Genomic DNA, 23,626 nt, shown 5'->3' with positions numbered 1-23,626 from the left:
GGAGTTTCAAAGGGGAAAGTGGTGGGGGGGATTACCATGGGATTTTGTTTACAATTATGGAAGTTGCAGGGAGTGGTGGCACACGCCTTTAATCCCAGCACTCGGGAGGCAGAGGTAGGAGGATTGCTGAGAGTTCGAGGCCACCCTGAGACTACATCGTGAATTCCAGATCAGCCTGGGCTAGAGTGAGACCTACCTTGAAAAACCGAAAAAAAAAAAAAATGAAAGTCAATAAAAAATTAAATTAAAATTAATTAATTAATTAAAATGGTGTCTTTTTTTTTTCTTTCATGAGAACTACTTTATTCTGTCCTCTTTGTACAGCAGACTACCTCCAGTTTCTTTTCCAGAAACCTCTGGCTCGATGTTTTCTATAGATTACAGGCTGTCTTGCAGAAGAGCACTCAACCCAGGTATGGTGAAAATCATGAAACGAAAAGGAAGCTCACAAAAGGGAAGGAATACAGGGTGGAAACTTGTTTTTCTTTTATTTTAGAAACCATGGTGACTGACAGCTATGATTGATCCATATAATAAATATGACAAAAAGGCAGAATGCATCTGGTGAACGAATAAATCTGGTCTGTTCAGTTGCTTTCTCTGCTGACAAAATTCTCCACACAAAACAGTTGGCTTTCTATCAGCCACAGCGGAATGGACAGACTAGTTGCCCGGTGGGAATGAACTGCCCGGAGGTGGGACGGTCTAGTCTCATTCAAGTGCCTGTCTCGGGCCACACGATTGCATCCTCCTAATGCCTGGGAAATAGAGGACTTCTGGTGATCCATCTTCATTCTAGCTCTACCCCAGGCCGCCTCTGCAGAGACAGTGCCACTCCATTCAGGTTTCTGGGAGTCAGTTCTCTGCCTTTACACTCTGCTGCCTGTCTTCCACAGAGCAGTTTGCATTTGTTAATGAGGCAGGGAATTCTTCACACTCTTTAAAGCAATCACATTGCTCTTAGCACTTTCCTTTTACAAACCTACATTCTTGAAGGATATATTCCTGAAAAGCGATGCACTCATTTATTTGTCAAAGCTTTAATTTCCTAATAGTGAAGAGGACTTCAAAAGGAAGCCCCATTCACAGCCCTCCCAGCTCCTCTTTTAGGACTACACTTTGCAAAAGGATTTTCTTTAAAAGAATTATTTCTGATGGACAATTATTTAGATGATTATTTAGATACTAGGTCTCAAGATTAAGATTGTGCACTTGCAAGTATAAAACTCATGCTTGACATGAATTCCAGTCTGATCTCACTAGAATATATGATATGTAATGTCCTATTACTAATATAATACTGTGTTTTATGTAGTTTTATACTTGTTTTCATTTAATTATGTTACAATGTCAAAATATTTATCAGATTATAAATATTTCAGGAATATGCTAAAAATGTAGTTATATTATAAAATAATATAAAGCAGAAAATATTATTTATAAAACATATACTTAGTAGCAATGCAATATATTAAAACAATCAAAAGCATATGTTAATTAGGAAGAAAGGCTAAAAATACTTTTTTTTGCATTTTGTATCTTTTTTTTCTGTAATGATTGCCAGTTTTATTACTCTGGCTAAGAGATCCAGAGGCAAATCAAGATTTACATTTAAAAAAAAATTTGTTTGTTTATTTATTTGAGAGCGACAGAGAGAAAGACGTGGGTGTGGGGAGAGAGAAAGAGAGAATGGGCACCCCAGGGCTTCCAGCCACTGCAAACGAACTCCAGATGCGCCCCCTTGTGCATCTGGCTAATGTGGGTCCTGGGGAATCGAGCCTCGAACTGGGGTCCTTCGACTTCACGGGCAAGTGCTTAACCGCTAAGCCATTTCTCCAGCCCACCGTTTACATTTTTGTAGATCATTTGTCAAGAGCTTACATACAAGCTGGCTGCAAATTCTTTGACTTTTGCTTATTTAAAAACCCTCAGTTCTTTATGAGATGTGTGTACATTAAAAAATACACATTAGCAAAAAACAAAATAAAAACAAGACACCACACAAAAATAAGCACTTGTTAAGTTTTTGAGATACATTTATACACATACAATTAGGTTTTTTCCCTACCTGTGTGAGCTGATTCTAAATATGCTGCTTTGTAACTTGTTATGTTTTACTGTATAATATGGAATGAACAGATTTCCATGCATAGGTGCAAAACTTACTGACTGAAAAGTAAACCTGAAAAATAGGTCAAAATCCAAAATCTAATGAGATGCTGGTAACAAACTACTTAAAACAAGATATCAGAAAGTAAAATGAAGGCCAAAGATACACTAAGGAATGCTAACAGAAAAGAAAGCAGCAGCCAGATTTCAATAGCAGAGAGAACTGATTTCAAGGCCTGGAGCACACAGGGTAAGGACGGCTGTGTGAATGTCTTTGCTACCAATGCATCATCACAAACTTGTTTCTTACTCTTCTTATCTCTTCTCTAAGCCTTTCCAACTCATCTACTCCTCTTATTATTTCCTCAGGGTACAAATGCCTGACCAGAGTGTTCTCTTTAGGTTCCTGGGCAAACTGAGCAGGCTGTCCTCCAAGGCTTCCTCTTGCTTCCTCTCTAACACTTTCTTCTGCAGCTGGACGATTGCCTTGCGCCTCCTGTGGAGTATCTTCCGAAGGATGGCCTTCATCTGCCTTTGGTGCGTTCTGTGGCTGTCCTTCATTTATTTCACAGGAGTTCTGCATTTTGAAGGTTTTTAAATTTCCTTTTTGAATAAATGAATCCTGTAGGGACCCGGGGCTTTTCCTCTCTCTTACTTTCACCTCAATTTGTGTCGCGCTGAAAAGACCAAGAGTCCTGAAAGGATCCGAGTCACTCCTCTCCCGCAGAGCGGAGCTCCATTTTGTAACTTTCTATGCATTTCTCTACTTTTTCTTTTTTTTTTTTAAAAAAAAATTTACTTATTTATTTGCAAGTAGAAAGAGATGGTGAAGAGAGACAGAGATAGACAGAATAGGCATGTCAGGGCCTTCAGCTGCTGCAAATGAACTCCAGATGCATGTGCCATTTTGTGCATCTGGCTTTACATTAGTACTGAGAAATCAAACTCAAGACAGCAGGCTTTGTAAGCAAGGTCTCAACGGCTGAGCCATCTCCCTAACCCCTGTTTGATTTTTAAAATTTTATTTATTTATTTTTATTTACAAGCAGAAAGAGAGATAGAGATAAAAGAGAGACAGAGAGAGAATGGACACTCCAGGGCCTCTAGCCACTGCAAACAAACTCCACATACATGTGCCCCTTGTGCATCTGGCTTACGTGGGTCCTGGGGAATCGAACCAGGGTCCCTTTGGCTTTGTAGGCAAATGCCTTAACTGCTAAGCCATCTCTCCAGCCCCCCCCCCCGTTTGATGTTTTTTTGAGACAGTGTTTGAATATATAGCTCATGCTGGAATCAGACTCACAATTCTCCTGCCTCAGTCTCTGGGTAGTAAGAGATGACACAGATTGGTGGGTAGTTTTGTGTATAAATCCTCATGGTCATTTGATTTGGGAGTAAAGTAGACGCTGTTTGCTTCTTTTCAAATGTTTTAGTGTTGACTGAACTTGACAGCTGATGGTGAGATGTTTACTGTCTAGTGTCATCTTTAGTAGAGTCCTGTGATGTGATCTGCTGTGTCTCTCACCCTCTGAGCTTCAAGTTCTCCTGCAGAGGCCGCTCTAGCACACAGGGACCGTGGTCTCCTCGCGTCCACCACTAACAGCGTCCCACAAGGACAGGGGCTGCTTGCTGCCTGGTAGCGCTGCTCCGGAAGGAGGCTCAGCAGTGACACAGACAAAATAAGAAGAAAACTATACTGGGAGCATGAAGGGATGGTGGGGAAGGTTAAATTTGAAATATCCCTATCGTAACAGGAAGGCAAACATTTTGTTGAAGATTTGATAAACCAAGAACTCGCTGTGTACAGCCATTATGAGAGAAAAATCAACTAGCAGGAACGTTGACAGTCACTGGAAAGGTGATCACCTCTGTGGGCAGGACCGGCAGAGCTTCTGTGTGGTTAGATCTGTGAAACTCGGTGCTTGCTCATCTTGTGCTCATCAAATTTAAAATTAGCAATCATCTTGTGATTATAAATATTACTGAATTTATAATAGCTATTTTTATCATACATATGATAAAAAAACAAAACACAACTATGTATACACACACACACACACACATACATATACATAGTTGTTTGTTTGTTTTTTGAGATAAGGTCTCACTCTGGCTTAGGCTGACCTGGAATTCACTATGTAGTCTCAGGGTGGCCTCGAACTCACAGTGCTCCTCCTACCTCTGCCTCTCAAGTGTTGGGATCAAAGGCATGCGCTATCACACCTGGCATATATATATGTCATTGTTTTTTTGTTTTCTGAGGTAGGGTCTCACTCTAGCTCAGGCTGACCTGGAGTTCGCTATGTGGCCTCAGGGTGGCCTCGAACTCATGGCGATCCTCCTACCTCTGCCTCCTGAATGCTGGGATTAAAGGTGTGCGCCACCACTTCCTGGCCTCCTATATTTTTTATATATATTAAGAGTAACTATGTCTAGACCTTACACTCTTGGTGAAAAAAGTGGTTTTTTTATATTTAAAATGTACTGGGAGATACAACAATCATAGCTCAGAAAAGGAGCAAGCATGTGGTAGTTTGAACTTTTTGATGTAGTGTCTTGCTCTAGCCCAGGCGGATCTGCAATTCACTATGTAGACTCAGGCTGGCCTTGAACTCACAGCAGCAATCTTCCTACCTTGGCCTCCTGAATTCTGGAATTAATGGCATGTGCCACCACTGGTGGAGGGAGAGAAAGAGAGAGAGAATGGGCACAGCAGGGCATCTACCACTGCAACAAAAAACAAAACTCAAGACAGTTGTGCCACTTTGTATATCTGGCTTTACATGGGCACTGGGGAATTGAACTCTGGTCATTAGGCTTTACAGGTAAGAATCTTAACCTCTGTGCCACCTTTCCAGCCAAGTCCATTGCTTTTAAATTCAACTTTACTCCAGTTCTCAGGACAAGCCACCAGATTCTGTGCCACAATATCACATGAATTGCCTATAGTCCAGTTTGTAACAGTCCTTATTACCTTTTAAACTCTCCTGAGCCATGCCTTCCCTGTCCATATTTCTTTCTTTTTTTTAAATTAAATTTTACTTTCTGGAGAAGATTATACTCTTACATCTCCTCTCCCCTGCACCATTCCACTAAGGGTCCTCCTCAGCAGGGTTACTGGCATTCACTGTGGGGTCCTGACGGTCTCAATCAGACTCTGTAGGAGGAGGAGGGAAAGGGAGAGGACCATGCCTCGGCTAATCCTACCCACTCTGTTGTTCTTACAATCTTTCAGTCCCTTCTTCCCCAATGTTCCCTGAGCCTCGGTGAGCATGTTGGAATTCTGATTTAGTGTTGAATTCTCTGTGGCCTCGGGATTTCTACTTTGATGAGTGATCTCAGTGTCTGTCAGCATCTTGCTGGGACTGGTTGTCAGGCAGGCTGTGAGAGCAGTACTCATGTGTCACTACTTCCTCTGCAGTGACTCCTGGGCCCAGTCAGATGTGGTAGAGGTGAGTTCAAAGTCAGCCTGCCTGGGATATATAGTAAAACCTTCTCAACAGAAAAAAAAGGTAAGGAAGGAAGGAAGGAAAATAGAAAGGAAGAAAATATTTGTGGGTGTTGCAGACAACTTCAAATGGCTGTCAGAAAATGAACAAGAGCAGCTTGTGGGAGGAAAGAGTTTATTTTGGCTTACAGACTTGAGGGGAAGCTCCATGATGATAGGGGGAAATGATGGCATGAGCAGAGGGTGGACATCACTTCCTGGCCAACATCAGGTAGACAAAAGCATCAGGAGAGCGTGCCCAACACTGGCAAGAGGAAGCTGGCTATAACACCAGATATTATTGAACTGTGGTTGGTTGAATCTATGAATGCATAACCATGACACATACATGTTATTATGATATCTTCAATATTATATATTTAAGTATTCTTAAAAGAGAGAAGTATTCTAAACTATAAGTATACACTTATCTAAACATGTTTAAATAAATATAGCATTTTCACATAGTAATTAGGTTTGTACTTCAGTCTGCTTATATTATCACAGACATATGCAACGCTACTGAATGGTATCTTCCTAGGAATACAATGGACTGTTATTTAGGGCTCAAGGGATGGCTCAGTGGGTAAGAGCACTTGCAGAGCAAGCATGAGGCTCTGAGTTCATTTTACAGCATCCACATAAAAATCCAGGGATAACCATGTATGCCCTTAGTCCAATACTAAGGAAGGTGGCAGAGACATAAGAATTGATAGAGCTTGCTGGTCAGCAAGGATAACAAAAAAAAAAAAAAAAAAGGCAAGAGCTCCAGATGTAGTAAGAGACCCTGTCTGAAGAAAATACACCACTTGTCCTCTGATCGCCACAGGCACACGCACCAGGAATGTGCATCTGCACACACGTAAGTGAATAACACACACACACCACATACCATCCACATTTTAAAAATGAAATTTAATCCTTCCTTTTCTAAGAAAAAGATTAGTGTCCTTTCTGAGACACTCCAAATATTCAGAGCCCTCCCTTTACCAAAAGTCTGTATTAGGTAAAGGAAACCCAAGATTTCAGTTTTTCAGACCTTGTGGCAAAAAACACATGTTTACTCACAAGTTCACACAGCAGGTCTTGTTGCTCACTAAAGTCAGAAGAGTAAACAGCATACGTAACATCTGTCATCTGGAAGTTGGGGTATACGTACACTGCACTTGAATTAGAAGCCCAGGAAGTGTTTTCACATTTCCCCACAGCCAGATTTGATAATATTGAACCAAGCACTCCCCTTGTTATTACTATTCCACTAAGAGGAAGAATTCTACTGGTTGTACAAAAAAACACCAATTCTATTCATAGAAATGAGGTTTTTTTTTAGCATGTTTCCACCCTGTGAGTGCCAGGGTAATTAACGTCTTGCTGCTACCATCTCTTGGAGATTCCAGACTCAGCAGCCCTCATAAAAAGATTTTAAAATCCCAATATCCTCCATATAACTCACCTCACACTTGGCCACGCCAACGATGCCACAGTCACAGCAGTGTGGGTGTTCTGGGTAAAAGCCTTGGCTTCTAGAGACTTGCTCATACAAGGGAAGGCATTCCTCATGTAACTGGAGGCCTGGAATGAGCGGGATGCCATTTGAAGAGTGGAGCCCAGCCTGAGATTCCAACACTGTCTCCCCTTCCCTTGGCCCTGTAAACTCAGAAGTAGACTAAGAACTCACATAATCCTTTCCTGAGGTATAGGTATGTCTCTCCTTGTCTCAAGATTGCAGTAGCTAAAAGAAGTGCTTTAAAAAAAAACCATCCTGGGTTGGAGAGATGGCTTAGCAGTTAAGCACTTGCCTGTGAAGCCTAAGGACCCCAGTTAGAGGCTCTATTCCCCAGGATCCACGTTAGCCAGATGTACAAGGTGGCGCATGTGTCTGGAGTTCGTTTTCAGTGGCTGGAGGCCCCGGCGTGCCCATTCTCTCTCTCTTCTCTCTCTCTCTCTTTCTCTCTCTCTCTCTCTCTCTCTGCCTCTTTCTGTCTGTGTCTGTTGCTTTCAAAAAACAAAATCAAAAATCTCCCAGCCTGGGTGCTCCTAGGAGCTATCTGACCGTTACGGGGTCAGGTATCTTCTTCAGTACGTTGAATTATCAGCTTCTCTGACAGAGTCCTGTGGTCCAGTGCTTTACAGAAAGGAGGGTATTACTTGGGGTGACATTTAGCTCCTCTGAGAAGGTACCTGGACCCATGTTGGCTTCTGTCCCTTGTAACCTGCAGCTACCGTGCAAGAATGCGTCTCCGCTCACATTGGCCAGATCAATGGTGCTTGCTGGGAGCTGTACTGCCTAGAGCATGGCAAGGCAGCCACATGACCAGATGCTGGCTGACAAGAATACTGGGGAAGGAGATGCCTCCTTCAGCATCTTCTCTAGCGAGACCACTCTGGGCAGACATGTGCCCAGGGCAACATATGTAGACCTGGAACCCACAATCATCAATGAAATTTGCACTGGCACATATCACCAGCCCTTCTGCCCCGAGCAGCTCATCACAGGGCAAGGAGGATCCTGCCTTAGGCTGATGTTTTCATGCTGGCTGACCAGGGCTCAGGTCTTCAGGGTTTCTTGGTTTTCTGAAACTCTGATGGAGAAACTAGCTCTAGGTTCACCTTCCTGTTGATGGAATTTCTGTTCATCATGGCAAGAAGTCCAAGCCGGAGTTCTCCATTTACCTAGCCTCCTGGGTTTCCATCATTGTGGTTGAGCCCTGTAATTCCATCCTTACCACCCACAGCACCCTGGGACACTCTGGGTGTGCCTTCAGACAATGACTCCATTGTAGACACCTTGATTTTGCACGCCCAGCCTGCACTAACCCGAACTGCCTCGTTATCCAGACAGCATCTTCCATCACCGCTTCCCTCAGGTTTGATGAAGCCCTGAATGTGGATGTGATAGAACCCCCAGACCAACCTGCCACCCCACCCCTGCATCCACTCCTTCAAGGCCATGTATTCCCATGTCTCTGCTAAGAAAGCCTACCATGAGCAGCTCTCTCTAGCAGAGATCACCACTGCCTGCTTACAGCCAGCCAACCACATGGTGAAATGTGACTCTCACCATGGTAAACACACGGCCTGCTGCATGTTGTATGACAACAATGTGGTTCCCAAAGATGTCAGAGCTTCCATTGCCACCATCAAGTCCAAGAGCCCAGCATCCGGTTTGTAGACTGGTGTCCCAATGGCTTCAAGGTTGGCATTAATGACCAGCCTCCTATCTGGCCCTGATAAAGCAAGCAGTCTGTCTGTTAAGTAAACACCATAGCCATTGCTTGAGGCATGGTGTCACCTGATCCACAAATGCTATTGTTCACTAGTGCACGGGTGAAGGGATGGAAGGAGGAGTGCTTTCTGAGGTCTGTGAAGACACAGCTATGCTAGAGAAGGATCATAAGGAATTGCATGGTGTGGTGGTTTGATTCAGGTGTCCCCCATAAACTTAGGTGTTCTAAATGCTAGGTTCCCAGCTGATGGAGATTTGGGAATTAACGCCTCCTGGAGGGAGTGTATTGTTGGGGGCGGGCTTATGGGTATTATAGCCAGTGTTTCCTTGCCAGTGTTTGGCACACCCTCCTGTTGCTGTGGTCCACCTTACGTTGGCCAGGGGGTGATGTCCACGCTCTGCTCATGCCATCGTTTTCCCCTGCCATCGTGGAGCTTCCCCTTGAGCCTGTAAGCCAAAATAAATCTCTTTTTCCCAGAAGCTGCTCTTGGTTGGGTGATTTCTACCAGCAATGCGAACCGGACTGCAACATATGGATTCTTTTGAAAGAGAGGCTGAGGAAGAAGCTGAGTATTAATTATCAATTCTTTTCAGCCCTGCACCATGTCAGCCAGACATGCAGATGAGGGGATGAAGGAAGGAGACTGTTCTGAAGCCTGTCAGGATGAAACCGATGCTCGCTGGTGACTGGGTTGAAGGGATGGAGGAAAGAGAGCATTTTCTCAGACCCATGGGGTCATGGCTGCCCTAGAGGAGGATTCGAAGGCGGTTTGGATTCTGATGGACAGGGGAAGGCAGGAAGGACCACTAGCTACCCGTGCAGCGCGCCACGCTCTCGGAATCTGGTCGTCAGCATTAGCTGACAGGCATTGACGTTTTCCAGCTGGGTTCTCTTAACCCAATCATGATCAAATGTGACGTCTTCTAGTGTGACTATAAAATTTCGATAGGATTTTTCAAAATAAAGACCTTAGGGTCTGAGAGATGTGTCTCAGCACTTAAGTGCACTTCCAGCCTAAGCTTGGAGATCTGAGGGGGCCCAAGACCGCCAGAGTTCACACATCCAGAGTTCAAATAAATCTCCAGATCCCACATAAATGGCTGAAATTGGCCATGTACACCTGTAACCCCAGTCCCTAAGAGGAGCAGACACCCAAGAATCATTGCCGCCCCACAAGCTCCAGAATCATTCAACAGAGAGAAACTCAGGCCCAAACAAGACCAGGTGGAGCAGCAACCGAGTGGGATGCCTGATGTTCCTCTCTGGCCACGGCAAGTGAGTGTACAGGGTACCATAGGAGTACGTGCACATGCATACACATGCCACAGCACACACAAACACAAGCACAGAATACAAATAACAAAAGTAAACAAGGATTTTAAGAATAAAATCATCATGATCACAGGACTGCTTTCCTTCCCTTCCCTGTGATGTTCAAAGCCACCTCCAACGCACCACTGGGCAAGGGCTTGGGGGACCCTGCCAAGGCTGATGCTGAATGCTCCGTCTCTTGTTCAGCCTCTCTGGCAACAGGACAGCCAGAGATGTCCCCAGAGGCACAGGGCATGCTACCTGGTGGAGACCTGGCCCTGGCGCAGCAAGCTGTGTGTCTGCTAAGCAACACCACAGCCATCACTTGAGGCATAGTGTCACCTGAACCACGAGTGAAGCACCTTGCAAAGCCTGTGCAGGGTGGTGGGAGGCCAGCCCTTCTGTGTGAAGGTAAGGATCCAGGGACCCATCAGGGTGAACCTTCCTGGACAAAAGAAGAAATGAGTCCTAGTCCACCACACCATCGCACCCAAGTTTGAGAATAACTGTGACCTGAGTGACCCCCATGGCACCGGTAGATGTGTGTGCTCCCCAACAGATCATGTGCTCTTGGTCTCTTCACACACACACACACACACACACACACACACACACACACACACACATACACACACCACACACGCACAGCTGTGTCCCAACTTGAAGACACCGGCATGCCTCCTTGAATGACATAGAAAGGGCTTATTTTAATAAGAAACTGAACAGTTCCAACAAGGGACTGGTCTGAAAGTATGAAATATTCATGAAAGCTGAGTAGGCTGCTCAACAGGGAGAGACCGAGAAAGGCCAGGTGGGTATCTTTTCATGTCTTGCTCTATTAACTAAATGGCCAACCAATTTGGAGGACCTTTCTGTACCAGTGACCTTGCTGGATATAGAGTTCGTCCCTGCATTTCCGCTAACGAAGGCTTGCAACACACTGGCTCCTCTCCCATCAAATACTTAATAGTGTGTCGAGTGTGGGATAATAAAAGCACCTGAGTTCTTGAGGTGCTTTTACTTTGAAAAGGACACTATGGGCTAAAGAAGGCTTCGGGAAGGAGGACTGGCATGACTGAATGCTGTGGTTTGTCTCTGCCATGAGTCATGTTGAGACTTGGTCTGCAACATTGACGGTGCTAAAGGTGGTAGAACCTTGAAGGAGCATGGTCATGAGAGATCCAGTCCTGTGTCTGCAGAGTGAAGACATCCTCCTGTCCCTCTGGTGACTGGAGTTGTTACTGTAGAGTGAGGTGTGTCAATGGACAAAATTAGAAGTCCATATAAAGATCTTGTTTTGACTGTAGAATTTTTCATTTCACAAAACGGGCTGAGTTTTATAGACAGAGAAGGGCTAAAGAAAGCAGAGACAGAATACACAAGCAGATTGTTCCTTTCAAAATGATTGTCCTTGTAACATGGTGACAGAACAATAGGAAAGTAACTTTAAAAAATATTTTATTTAGCCGGGTATGGTGGCACACGCCTTTAATCCCAGCACTTGGGAGGCAGAGGTAGGAGGATCACCCTGAGTTCAAGGCCACCCTGAGACTACATAGCTAATTCCAGGTCAGCCTGAGCCAGAGTGAGACCCTACCTCGAAAAACCAAAAAAAAATTTTTTTTATTTATTAGACAGGGAAAGAGGGAGAGGGAGAGAGAGAGAGAATGGACATGCCAGGGCCTCCAGCCACTGCAAACAAACTCCAGATGTGTGCGCTCCTTTGTGCATCTGGCTAACGTGGGTCTTGAGGAATTGAACCTGGGTCCTTTTGGCTTTGCAGGCAAACACCTTAACCACTAAGATATCACTCCAAAGCTGAGCATGGTGGCACACGCCTTTAATCCCAGCACTCAGGAGGCAGAGGTAGGAGGATCACCGTGAGTTCAAGGCCATCCTGAGACTATGTAGTGAATTCCAGGTCAGCCTGGGCCAAACTGAGTCCCTACCTCAAAAAACAAAACAAAACAAAAACAACAACAACAAAGAAGATATCCCTCCAGCCTAGAAAGTAATTTAAGATTAACATCTGGTCACCTTTTCTCTGTAAGGCTTAAGGCCCAGAATTTCATTATCATGAAACTGGCCCCTGGGAGACTGGGCTATTCTCTAACTCTGACTTCTTTGGTCAGATAAACAGCTTAATTTCAATAGAGTAACACGAAATTTTACCACGCATGCCTCCGTTTTTATTTTCAGCCCTACCTCTTGGGGCCCAGTGCTTAGTGTGAGCCAGTGACCTTCAATAAGTTGTATTTGATAATTATTGTACAGCGAGGTTCCTCTCTCTAGTTTGTCTCTTTCACACCTGTCCACTTGCCCTGCTGCTTTCTCCACAGTGAACTGAGGGCAGCACATGGCCCACAAGAGATACATTTGCCTGATATCTGATGTCTCAGCCTCCGGTGTGTCAGCCCAAACCCACCTCTGTTCTTTATCAATTAGCCTCTCTCAGGGGTTCTGTTAGATACTGACAGAAAACAGACCATGACACTGATGAAAAATGCTAAGCTGCAAGAAAACTTGGGCCGGGCGTGGTGGCACATGCCTTTAATCCCAGTACTCCGGAGGCAGATGTAGGAGGATTGCCATGAGTTTGAGGCCACCCTGAGCTTACCTAGTGAATTCCAGGTCAGCCTGAGCTAAAGTAAGACCCACCTCAGAGAGAAAAAAAAAAAAAAAAAGAAAAAGAAAAAGAAAACTTGGAATGACGAAGCATCCTTTGGCAAAAATTAGATGTCTGGGACGATGAGGGTGCTTGTGCAAGGGAGGAAGAGTAGTTTTTTCTTCACCCCTTGTTGAAATAGAGCTATTTCCTCCCAGTGTAAGTGGCCACAGGACATCATGAAACAGGTGCGGTGATGGCCTATATAACACCTTGGCCCTCAGACGTAACGATGAAATAAGTGGGACAATACGGTGTTCTGGGTCTGTGGCAATGGCAGTGACAGTGAGGCTAATGGTCTCTCATAGACGGAGTGATGGTCAGACTGCTCTCGCCAGGACCCCGGTTGTAGGTAAGTCATGAGGGGTGCTAGAGCGTGGAAGAGGTGGAAGGTGGGATGGGAATGAGGCCTGTTCCAGCAGTGTGGTTGCCTTTGAGTCACCCATGCTCCTGTTAGCAACCCAAATAAGCTCACCAAGCCAGGCATGGGCGGACTCGCTTCTCTGGAGGTGCCCCCACAATCCAGGCATGGGTGGATTCGCTTCTCTGTCAGTGCCCTTACCATCTGGGATGAACAATTGTTTCTTCTCATTTCCCCTGGCAAAGTCAGGCAACAACCCTTCTTGGATTTTGATTAACACCTCCTGCAGTGGAAGTTTAATAAGAGAGAGGCCATCAGAAGTTTCATAAAGCATCTCTCTCCCTTGCATTCAGCAGACAAGCCAGAGAGATGCATGGGTCTTGAGTAGATTTTAAACCGTTTAAGCATGAGGCTTAGATTGTGTGGAGCAGAGGAAGGAGGGTGTGGGGAGAGGTCGAGCTGGCTACCCACAGAGCCTGGCTTGGTAGGCAGGTTGGAGTTGGTGCCTTCCACGTGGGGACAGATGGTCCCAGCAAGCAAGCATTCTTGGTGTGGAAGTGAGGCCACCCTGATGTATGGGGTCTTCCTTTATGGGTGTTGCTTTGATATGGGAATTTGGAGTGTCTTTGAGAGCAATGGAGTTTTTCTCAGTTCTTGCTTGGGCTCATGGTCACACAAAACTTCCACTCAGTCAGTGGTCATTGGCTTCTTGTCTTATAACCATAGACGGCTAGAAAAATTTTATTATAGAGTTTTAGGGAAGAACTCTTGTTGAGCAAGAGGAGGTCTCCAAAGACAGAAGGAAGAACCAGCCTGGTGACTCTGACTGGGCCTTTTATGGGAACTTTTTTAAGGGGGAAAAAAGAGATTAGGAAAGACCATATGGTTGGGCATCTTATTTACATCCTGAGTCTGGTTTGAGAGAGAGAGGATTCCTTCAGGGAAGAAAAGACAGAAGGAAAAACCAGATCCTGTGCCGTATGTCCAGGCACCTTGGGGTCTTATTCACATTCTCCTGTCAGGTTCAAGGCTGTTTCCCCCTTCCGGCCAAGGAAAGAAGTGTTCACATTGGGCAGGGGGTCCTGCTACCCTCAGCTACCTGATCAGCCTCTTATTCTGTATCAGCTTTCTCTTACAAAAGGGTAACAGAACTTTTCCTGTGTCTGCCATTTCTAAAAATAAGCAGCCCCCAGTAAGCCTTATGCCAGAGAGGTATATTTTAGGGCGTCATTTTCTGGTCTCCCGAAGCTGTTTTGGGGAAGTGTGGGCTTGATGAGCCCCATTACCTGGAATGAAAATTTAAGTCAGCAGAACTCATTCATGGAGGATGGTGGTGGGCTCACAGCATGGCGTGTGTGGCATAGAGGGCGATATGGAGTAACCCACCAGACACCACAAGACTGAGAGACTGGCCCTGGGTTAGGTTAGAGGTGCATACTTGGGAATAATCTTTATGAAGGGGAATTAAAGGTACAGGAGATAGGATGTCAGAAATGAGGTTTCAGGCCAGAAGGAGAAGGGAAAGCTATGAAAGGCAATGATGGGAAAAGTCATAGGGAGCAGGCCCTCATTTCTGAGCCATCTGGTGGGGAGCAGAGGCTGGAGAGAGGGAGGGGACACGGCACTGGCGTGAGGGTGACGAGCTCAAACATAACCGGGGTTTGAGGGTTAATCTTCCTTGTCAGCCTAGCTGGATTTATAATTGCCATAGAAACATACTACCGAGCATGTGCGTGTGCATGTGCGTTTCTAGAGAGGTTAAACTGGGAAGGAAAGATACACCTTGAATGTGGCACCATCCCCTGGACTGGGGTCCTATATTTAGTAATAAGAAGAAAAGCAGGAGAATTACCAGTATTCATTTCCTCCCTCCCTCCCTTCCTCCCTCCCTCCCTCCCTCCCTTCCTCCCTCCCTCCCTCCTTCCCTCTCTGTCTCTCTCTCTCCTTCCTGGCTGTGGAAGCTGACTGTTCCTCATTGTCAACCTGATTGGATTTTCTGTCACCTAGGAGACACACCTGTAAGGGTGTCTTGGAGGGATTGCCACGGTCCTGCCACCAGTACAGACTGTTTCCCCCATGAAATGTGAACCCAAATAAACTCTCCCTTCCTGAAGTTTTTTTTTGTTTCCTTGTTTTTTTTTTTTATCCTCAGCTATTTTGTGGCAACAAATGAGAAAAGTAACACACGGGGCCTCTCCACTGCTGAGCTGGCAGGTGAGGAGCCCCTGGCCTCTCTCCCAGACTGCTTGCTGTCTTTGTTTTCACCTCCTGGGGACCCCCCCTCGCCTAGGCAGCCCTTTCTCAGGCAGTGCTAAGTGTGCACAGGCCCTGTGTGCAGAGGATATCGTGAGGCCATCAAAGTGAGTAAGTCCTTAATCACAGAATGCTCAAGGAATGTGCTGGAATCAGATAAGCCTTTTCTATATCTTTACTGCAATATCAGGACTTTGGTGAATTCCCCATTCCCCTATTTTGCTGACCCCTCAGCTGCCTCCTGGGGAGCCCCACCCTGTTTCTCAGTCACACGTGCCTGGCTCTCCTGCGCTTATCACCGTGTCTGGCTGCACAGCTCTGTGGTCCCATCCAGTGCAGTCAGCAGCAGCTGAACGAACACCCGGCCGCCCCAGCATGCGGGCACAGACCCGAGAGTGCCTTCGCACGTGACACCGCCTGCTGCTGTAGTCAGCCAGCGTTTCCCCCAGCCCTGGACCCTGGCTGGAACAGGTTTGCAGGAGCGGAGCAGTCTTTGGAACAATGTGTTGCTCAGCCTGTTTCCAGCTATCTATAAGCCAGGCTGAAAGCAGGTCGTTTCTCCAAAGTTGCCTTGCACTGCCGAGGTATGCTTCCAGTATGGTCAGCCCCTTTCTCCACACCTGCCAAGTCAAATATGTTTTTAAAAATGCACTGGCCCTGGGGCTGGAGAGATGGCTTAGTGGTTAAGCACTTGCCTGTGAAGCCTAAGGACCCTGGTTTGAAGCTCAATTCCCCAATACCCACGTAAGCCAGATACACAAGATGACACATGCATCTGGGTTTCGTTTGCAGTGGCTTGAAGCCCTGATGCACCCATTCTCTCCCTCCCTCCCTCTCTCTCTCTCTGCCTCTTTCTCTCTCTGTTTGTCTATAGCTCTCAAATAAAGAGATAAAAATAAACAAAAGAGTTTTTTAAAAAAGCACCAGTACTAAACACATACAGACGTGTTTCAACTTGTCATGACTATTTCAACAATATAGTCAAACAGGTATTTCCGTAGCATTTATATTGTATAGGTATTATAAGACAGCCAGAGGTGACTTAATATTTTTTATTTTTATCTATTTAATATTTACTTAGAGAGAAGGAGGGAGAGAAAGAGAGAGAGAGAGGGAGAACGGGGGTGCCAGGGCCTCTAGCCACTGCAAACAAACTCGAGACTCATGTGCCACCATGTGCATCTGGCTTATGTGGGTTCTGGGGAATTGAACCTGGGTCCTTAGGCTTCACAGGCAAGTGCCCTAACCACTTAGCCATCTCTCCAGCCCCAGAAGTGATTTAAAGTCTACTGAAGGATGTGCATAGGTCCTGTGCACATATGATGACATTTTATGTAAGGGACTGAAGCAGCCACAGGCTTGTATAGCTGAGGAGGGAGGTTTGGGAACCAGTATCTAAGAAGATACTGAGGGATAATGTACTTTCTGGAAAAGTTTCCATCTCAGTTAAATGTTCCAGAAGAAATCTCCTGATGGTACGTGCTTGTGTGTCATAGTTCATCTTCATTGTCAACTTGATTGGATTTGAAACCACCTAGAAGACTCCCCTCTCAGAGTGTCTTTGAGGGCCTTTCCAAAGAGGTTTAACTGGGCTGGAGAGATGGCTTAGCGGTTAAGCGCTTGCCTGTGAAGCCTAAGGACCCTGGTTCGAGGCTCGGTTCCCCAGGTCCCACGTTAGCCAGATGCACAAGGGGGCGTACACGTCTGGAGTTCGTTTGCAGTGGCTGGAAGCCCTGGTGTGCCCATTCTCTCTCTTTCCCTCTATCTGTCTTTCTCTCTGTGTCTGTCGCTCTCAAATTAAAACAAAAAAAAAATGAACAAAGAGGTTTAACTGAGGAAGAAGACCTATCCTGAGGGTGGATAGCAGCGTCCCATGGCCAGGGTCTTGGACTAAGCAAAAAGGGAACAAGGAGAAGATGAACATCGCACCAGCATTCGTGCCTCTGCTTCCTGACTGTGAACACACTGTGGCCAGCTGCCTCACGCTCCTGCTGGCGTGTGCCTTCCCCTCCGAGATGGAGTGTAGCAGGAACAAACCCTCCTGCCTAAAGCTGCTTTTGTCAGATCTTTTGTGGCAGCAATGCATTCATACAAAGTTTTGTGACAGATTAGATCCTGTCAGGGAAAGTCCTGTTCCTACACATGCTGGTGGTCTTGTTCCAGCAAAACTGATTAAACACAACTTTAAAAGCTACAGGCTTATATAAGACAATGTCTAGATCTGTGCTTAGAAATCATTATATAAATGACTTTCTGCAGAAAACTGAGTCTTAATTTTTGTTATTTTTTTCTGTCTTAAAAAAATAATTTTATTTATGACAGACAGACAGAGTATGGGCATACCAGGACCTTCAGCCACTAGAAACGAACTCCAGAAGCATGCAACACCTTGTGCATCTGGCTTTCGTGGGTACTAGGGAATTGAACCTAGGTCCTTAGGCTGTGTAGGCAAGTGCCTTAATCACTAAGCCCTCTCTCCAACCTTCTCTTTCTTTTTTAGTGCAAGGTCTCACTATAGCTCAGATTGATCTGGAACTCACTTTGTAGCCCAGGCTGTTCTCAAAGTCATGGTAGTCCTCCTACTTAAGCCTCCTGAGTGCTGGGATTACAAGGGAGAGCCACTATGCCCTGCATATGGATAGGCTTGTATTAAATACATTCAGAAGAAGTAAGGACGGCAGGAAGAGTCCCAAACAAGGGCCTCTAATCCAAATTCTACTACTCATGGGCTCTGCAACTGCCTGGAGACTCCCATGCCTTGTCTTCCTTATTTGAAAATGAAGGGAAGGTGGAATGGACTTTTTACTCTCTTTCCTAGAGGTCTGTCATTGCTGAAATTACTGCTGTTGCATTTTTAAATTGCTGGCTCTTCATGTGATGTGGTTTAGCAATTAAGAACTCCCAAATTCTTCTGTGCCTGTGGTATTTGGCTGTTAAGAATAGAAAGGCAATTTCCCTCAGACTGTCTCTGCAGGGCACCTTGAGTCTATGAAGATGTCAGAGCAGGAAGTGCCTCAGCAATGCACCCAAAGGAGCATCATCTCTTCGCTCAGCACATGATGCTCTGAGTGCCCTTGTGGCCCCTCACTTCACATCTGAAAAAAAAAAACAAGTTTTCATTTACTGACTCCAGTTAACACAGTGAATTCCACAGTGACTTATCCTCATTTCTGAGTAGCTTCTCCCCTCCCCTGTCATGCTTCCTCCTGGAAAACCTCTCTGTGAAGATTCTGAAAGGGGATATTAAAGAATAAAAAGGAGGGCTGGAGAGAAGGCTTAGCAGTTAAGGCTCTTGCCTGCAAAGCCTAAGGACCTATGTTTGACTCTCCAGATCTCACATAAGCCAGATGCACAAAGGTGAGGCAAGCGCAAGGTTGCACATGCCCACTAGGTGACCCAAGCGCTTGGGGTTAGATTGCAGTGGCTGAGGCCCTGGAATGCTAATTCTCTTTCTCTCTAAAATAAAAAAAAAAAAAGAATACAAAGGAATCCTACAAATTAATCCCAGGCCCAGATAAGGGTCATCTCCCCCATTGTACCCAGAGTGGAGGGATTTAGTGTAGATTCTACCAGAACCACGAAAGGGTGAGGCTGGTAGTACTTGGCCTGGGATATCAGGCCACGATAGTGGCAGCTTCAAGGCCAGGTGTGTCTAGGAGCACTGCTCGTGAGCAGTGGTGGGGGAGCTGGCCATCAGACTTCTTTGGCTCCTGCATCAAGCGTCTGAAGCCCTGCTGGGCAGTGGGTTCCTCAGAACACGGAGCTGCTCATGCCTTTCTTGTTTCAAAAGCAGAGCGGAGCAAACAGACAGCCCTGAAGCTCTTCAACAAAAGGCCCTTTCCTTCATTCCAGGAACATTTTTCCTGTAACCCAGGCTTTGAGAATTGGGGCATCAGCAAAAGTTGGCCATCATCAGATAAAAGACAGGGGGAGCCACCTGTGTGGATACCTACATTGTCCAACGGCTCCTGTACTCAGTGGTTATCGTTGTGTACCTGAATGCCAGGGCCCAGGCTCTGCTCTGAGCACTGTGGTGGGCTAGGATGTGCCAAGAAGACTGAGATGAAGGCTTTGAGGGGCACATCAAGGAAATGGTCATCTGGACCCACACATTCCCATTGCTATTATGAGACAATGTGTAAATGCAGAGGCCTCAGGGGTTTTTGCTGTCTAAACACTATCATCACTTACCTGATGCACACCAAAACATCACTTCAAAGATAACATATAAGGTTGTAGAGATGGCTTAGCAGTTAAAGCATTTGCTTGAGAAGCCTAAGGACCTGGGTTCAATTCCCCAGAATCCACATAAGCCAGATGTGCATGGTAGCACCATTCTCTCTCTCCCTCCCTCTCTCTGTAATAAATAAATAAAAATTAATTTTTATATTTTTTGTTCATTTTTATTTATTTGAGAGTGACAGAGAGAGAGGGAGAGAAAGAGACAGAGAGAGAGAGAGAGAATGGGTGTGCCAGGGCTTCCAGCCACTGCAAATGAACTCCAGATGCGTGCACCCCCTTGTGCATCTGGCTAATGTGGGTCCTGGGGAATCAAGCCTCGAACTGGGGTCTTTAGGCTTCACAGGGAAGCGCTTAACCGCTAAGCCATCTCTCCAGCCCCAAATTAATTTTTTAAAAAACGATAATATCTAGCATTACATCTGGTGAGGGCCAGGCCTAGTCGCCCTGGGCCCCAGGTTGCTGAACTGAATGGTAAGGTGATGGCCAGGAAGGCACTAACAAGGAGGAGGAAAGGAAGGTGAGACAGCAAGGCCACACAGAGTCCTGATTCTGTGGAGACAGGTGACTACAGCGTGTCACCGCTGAATTTATAGACATAAGGCAAGTCTGCATTATTTCTTAATTAGCAATAACCACGAACTTGGATAAGCCCCATTGACTATGGTGGCGTTGCTGTGCAAAGCGTGACTGCCTTGTTTTCATGAAAGGAACTAGAATGAAAACAGGTGCAGTCTTTGCACACTGCAGATCCTCAGTAAACTTGCCTGCAGGGGAGAGAATGCATGAACATGGGCCACAGGGTCATTTTCAGTGCTAGGGTTCCTGGGCCAGGAAGGACGCTCTGCAGCTTACTTCAGGAAGGCTAGGAAGATGGGGAATTCAGATGAGCTCTCGAAGGATGAGTAGGAATTCACGTCACACGGCATAAACAGGAGTCTGAGGTGGTGTTAGGAGAGGTGGAAGGAAAGGTAGAAAGGGGAGGTTAAAGTTTAGTGAAATTTTTGAATTTTTTTTCCCTACAAAAGCTGGAAGTCAAAACAAGGTTTCTAAAAGAAAAAAGGCACGATTAGATCGTCTGCTCAGGAAAGTGTCCTGGCGGCAACGTGAAGGGTGAATCCAAGCACAGCGGCTCTGGCGGCCGGGAGCGTAGTTAGAACACCGCGGGGTTTGAGAAACAGATTTGAGAGACACAGGTACCTAAGAGACCATCTGGAGCAAGCTGGATAAAGAAGGTAAAAGAAGAATAAGGGGCTATTCTAGGGAGAAGAGAACAGTTCCATTTTTACCTTATTGCACTTACAATTCCCGAGGGCCACCCAGAATGCGCCAACAGTGAACTGTGACAGTGGCTCCATTTAGATGCGGAGCTCCACATAGTGACCTTGAGGTCGGCAGTGCGTGGTAGTCATTGTAACCATCTGCTGTGTATCACGTCACTCCGAAGGAGTGCATGGAAGATGAAAAGAAAAGCAAACAGGCGTGAGAGAAGAGTTAGTAAGAGAAGGGCTGTTGCAGTCAGGTTTGCATTGCTGGCAAGAATCACACAGCCAAGAGCAACTTGTGGGGGCAAAAGAGGTTTATTTTGGCTTACAGGCTCAAGGGGAAGCTCCATGATGGCAAGGAAAATGATGGCATGTGCAAAGGGTGGACATCACCTCCTCACCAATATCAGGTAGGCAACAGCAACAAGAGAGTGTGCCCAACAGTGGCAAGAGGAAACTGGCTCTAATATCCATAAGCCCGCCCCCAACAATACTCTGTCTTCAGGAGGCTTTAATTCCAAATTGCCATCAGCTGGGGACCTCGCATTCCAAACACTTAAGTTTATGGGGGACACCTGAATCAAACCACCATAGGGGCTACAGAGTTCTGGGGCAAAGTCCAGCTAAGAAGGTGTGATAGTTAAGGTGTTGTCAACTTGATCTGTTTAGTAATCCACATGCTACTTCTAGGAAGGATCAACTAAAGGAGGAGGTCTTTCCCCCAGGGTGAGCCCTTCCCCCAGAGTGGGCGGCCCCACTCAGAGAGGGACTTGATATGAGGAAGCTCTGGGTAGAAGAGTCCCCTTTTTCCTTCCTTCCTTCCACTTGGCTGCTGGAGCTGCTCCCTACCTTCTAGCGTGGATTGAAGACCAGCACGGACTAAAGACCAACATCAACTGAAGACCCACGTGGATCGAAACCCAGCGGCTCCTCAGGAAGCCTCCAGGCTTTCCGGCTCCATCTGCAGGGCCGGGTCGAGACTGCTGAGGCTTCTGGCCACGTGGACTGAGCAGCTACCAGGTTCGGTGATTCTCGGGCCTGCAACTGCTATTGGACTACTGTAAGCTAATCCAATAAATTCCCTTTTTAAAATAATTCATTCTAGTAATTCTGTTACTCTAGAGAACCCTGACTAATACAGAAGGGGTAGGCTTGTGATGGTTGATCTCTAGTTGCCAGCTTGATAGACTTTAGACTCACCATGGAAGCAAATCTCTTGGTATGTCTGTTAAGGATTTCTAGATTATATTAATTATGGTGGGGTAGCCCACCCTGTGGGTGGCACCATCCTATGGGCTGGGTTCCTGCTCTATGTAAAAAGAAGAAATCTATCTGAGGAGGTGGCCATCGTTTCTCTACTGCCTCCTTACTGATGTGATGATGTGATTCCAGTGGTTCACTCCTGCTATGATTTACCTGTCTTGATAACCTTCCCCTTGGAACTGTAAGCCAAAAATAAGCACTTCCCTCCCCTAAGTTGCTTCTGGTTGGGTATTGTTTCCCAGCAATGAGAAAGGGACTGATAGAAGGCCCAAAGGCATGGGAATGATTATGCATATCCTGGCTAGGAAAAGCATGACCTGAAGACTGGCTTTTAGAGGTGGCAGGCAGGTGGCAACCAATGGCCAACAGGGTACAGGTGTACCTTGCTGCACACTTGCAGGTGATGGATTTACACCTGTCTTGGGCCATTGTATCGCAGGAGTGTGGCTGGGCTATAAGACACATACTCAAAAATGCCAGTCATGCTGAGAGCCGTTCATATCCTCTGCCATGGAGATGTCCGAAGCTACTGGTCAGGCCAACTCTGAAGACATTGAGGCAGGTGGTAGAGTCTGCCTGTTCCCTGCTGAGAATGGTCTTTCCTAACCTGAGTGACACTCTCTGTGAAGGACACTTATTAAACCTTTCTCTGAGCTTCCAGTGGACTGGACCCATTCTCCACATCTCAGAGTAATTGTCATGATCCCATTTGACTCACATTGCTTGTTGTTCCCTCTCCATTCCCCTCTTTGCTCATCAATGTGCCCCCCACCACTCTGATTCTCCAGTTCTAGTCTACATAATACCCAGTATGTGCACATGCCGAAAATCCGATGTGTGGCTATCTGAATGGTTTCCCTGGCCATTTGGACAACCTGGCACCTCTAAGAGTTTTCCAGTGGAAGATGGAGCCATACATCTTAGTGGGTCACATCTCTACCCGGGCAGCTTGTGAAGGGCAGGAAATGCATCCCAGCACCTCCAGCTTCCCACTGGAGTTTCAGACTGGGCGCAAGCAAAAGCCACAGACCAGGAGAGCAATTCAAGGAAGAGTTGCGCCCAAGCAGACGACAGTACCTTCCTAAGGCTCCAGAGTGTCAGTACCTCAGCCACTCTTTGTGTAGTCTAGTCCAGCGAATGTTTTGATGTGCTGAGCTTGGAAGGCGACTTCACTTTGTGTTAACTATGTCACTTTTTCAATTGAGACTCAGTAAAGGAGGTCAAAGAAAGAAAGAAAGGGGGAAGACTATAAAGCAGATAACTCTAACTACCACACACATAGGACCATGCACACTGCAGTTGCCATCTTGGCCTATATTCCTAGGCTTTCTTATCACAAGGGCTGTTTGCGACTGGATATTTTGTAACCAGGAAGAAGGCTCAGGAGTTGCCACAATTTTTGCTGCTTCAATGACAGAAAAAAAAAAAAAAAAAAAAAAAAAAAGC

General features: G+C 46.0%; 1 protein-coding gene and 1 pseudogene across 1 annotated transcript; one reads left to right on the top strand and one right to left on the bottom strand.

Moving 5' to 3' along the window:
- Positions 1-2,349: 2,349 nt before the first annotated feature.
- On the bottom strand, positions 2,350-2,766 carry LOC123462046 (transcription elongation factor A protein-like 8). The gene has a single exon (XM_045153840.1). The coding sequence runs from the start codon at positions 2,690-2,692 to the stop codon at positions 2,387-2,389; it is 306 nt and encodes a 101-aa protein (XP_045009775.1). The 5' UTR covers positions 2,693-2,766; the 3' UTR covers positions 2,350-2,386.
- Positions 2,767-7,071: 4,305 nt separating this feature from the next.
- Positions 7,072-9,018, top strand: LOC105944915 (annotated as a pseudogene).
- Positions 9,019-23,626: the final 14,608 nt, after the last annotated feature.

The sequence above is a fragment of the Jaculus jaculus genome, chromosome 7 (genome assembly GCF_020740685.1).
Source record: "Jaculus jaculus isolate mJacJac1 chromosome 7, mJacJac1.mat.Y.cur, whole genome shotgun sequence".
Taxonomy (NCBI): Eukaryota; Metazoa; Chordata; class Mammalia; order Rodentia; family Dipodidae; genus Jaculus; species Jaculus jaculus.
Note: the sequence above shows the minus strand (reverse complement) of the source record. Positions and strands in the feature narration are given on the sequence as shown.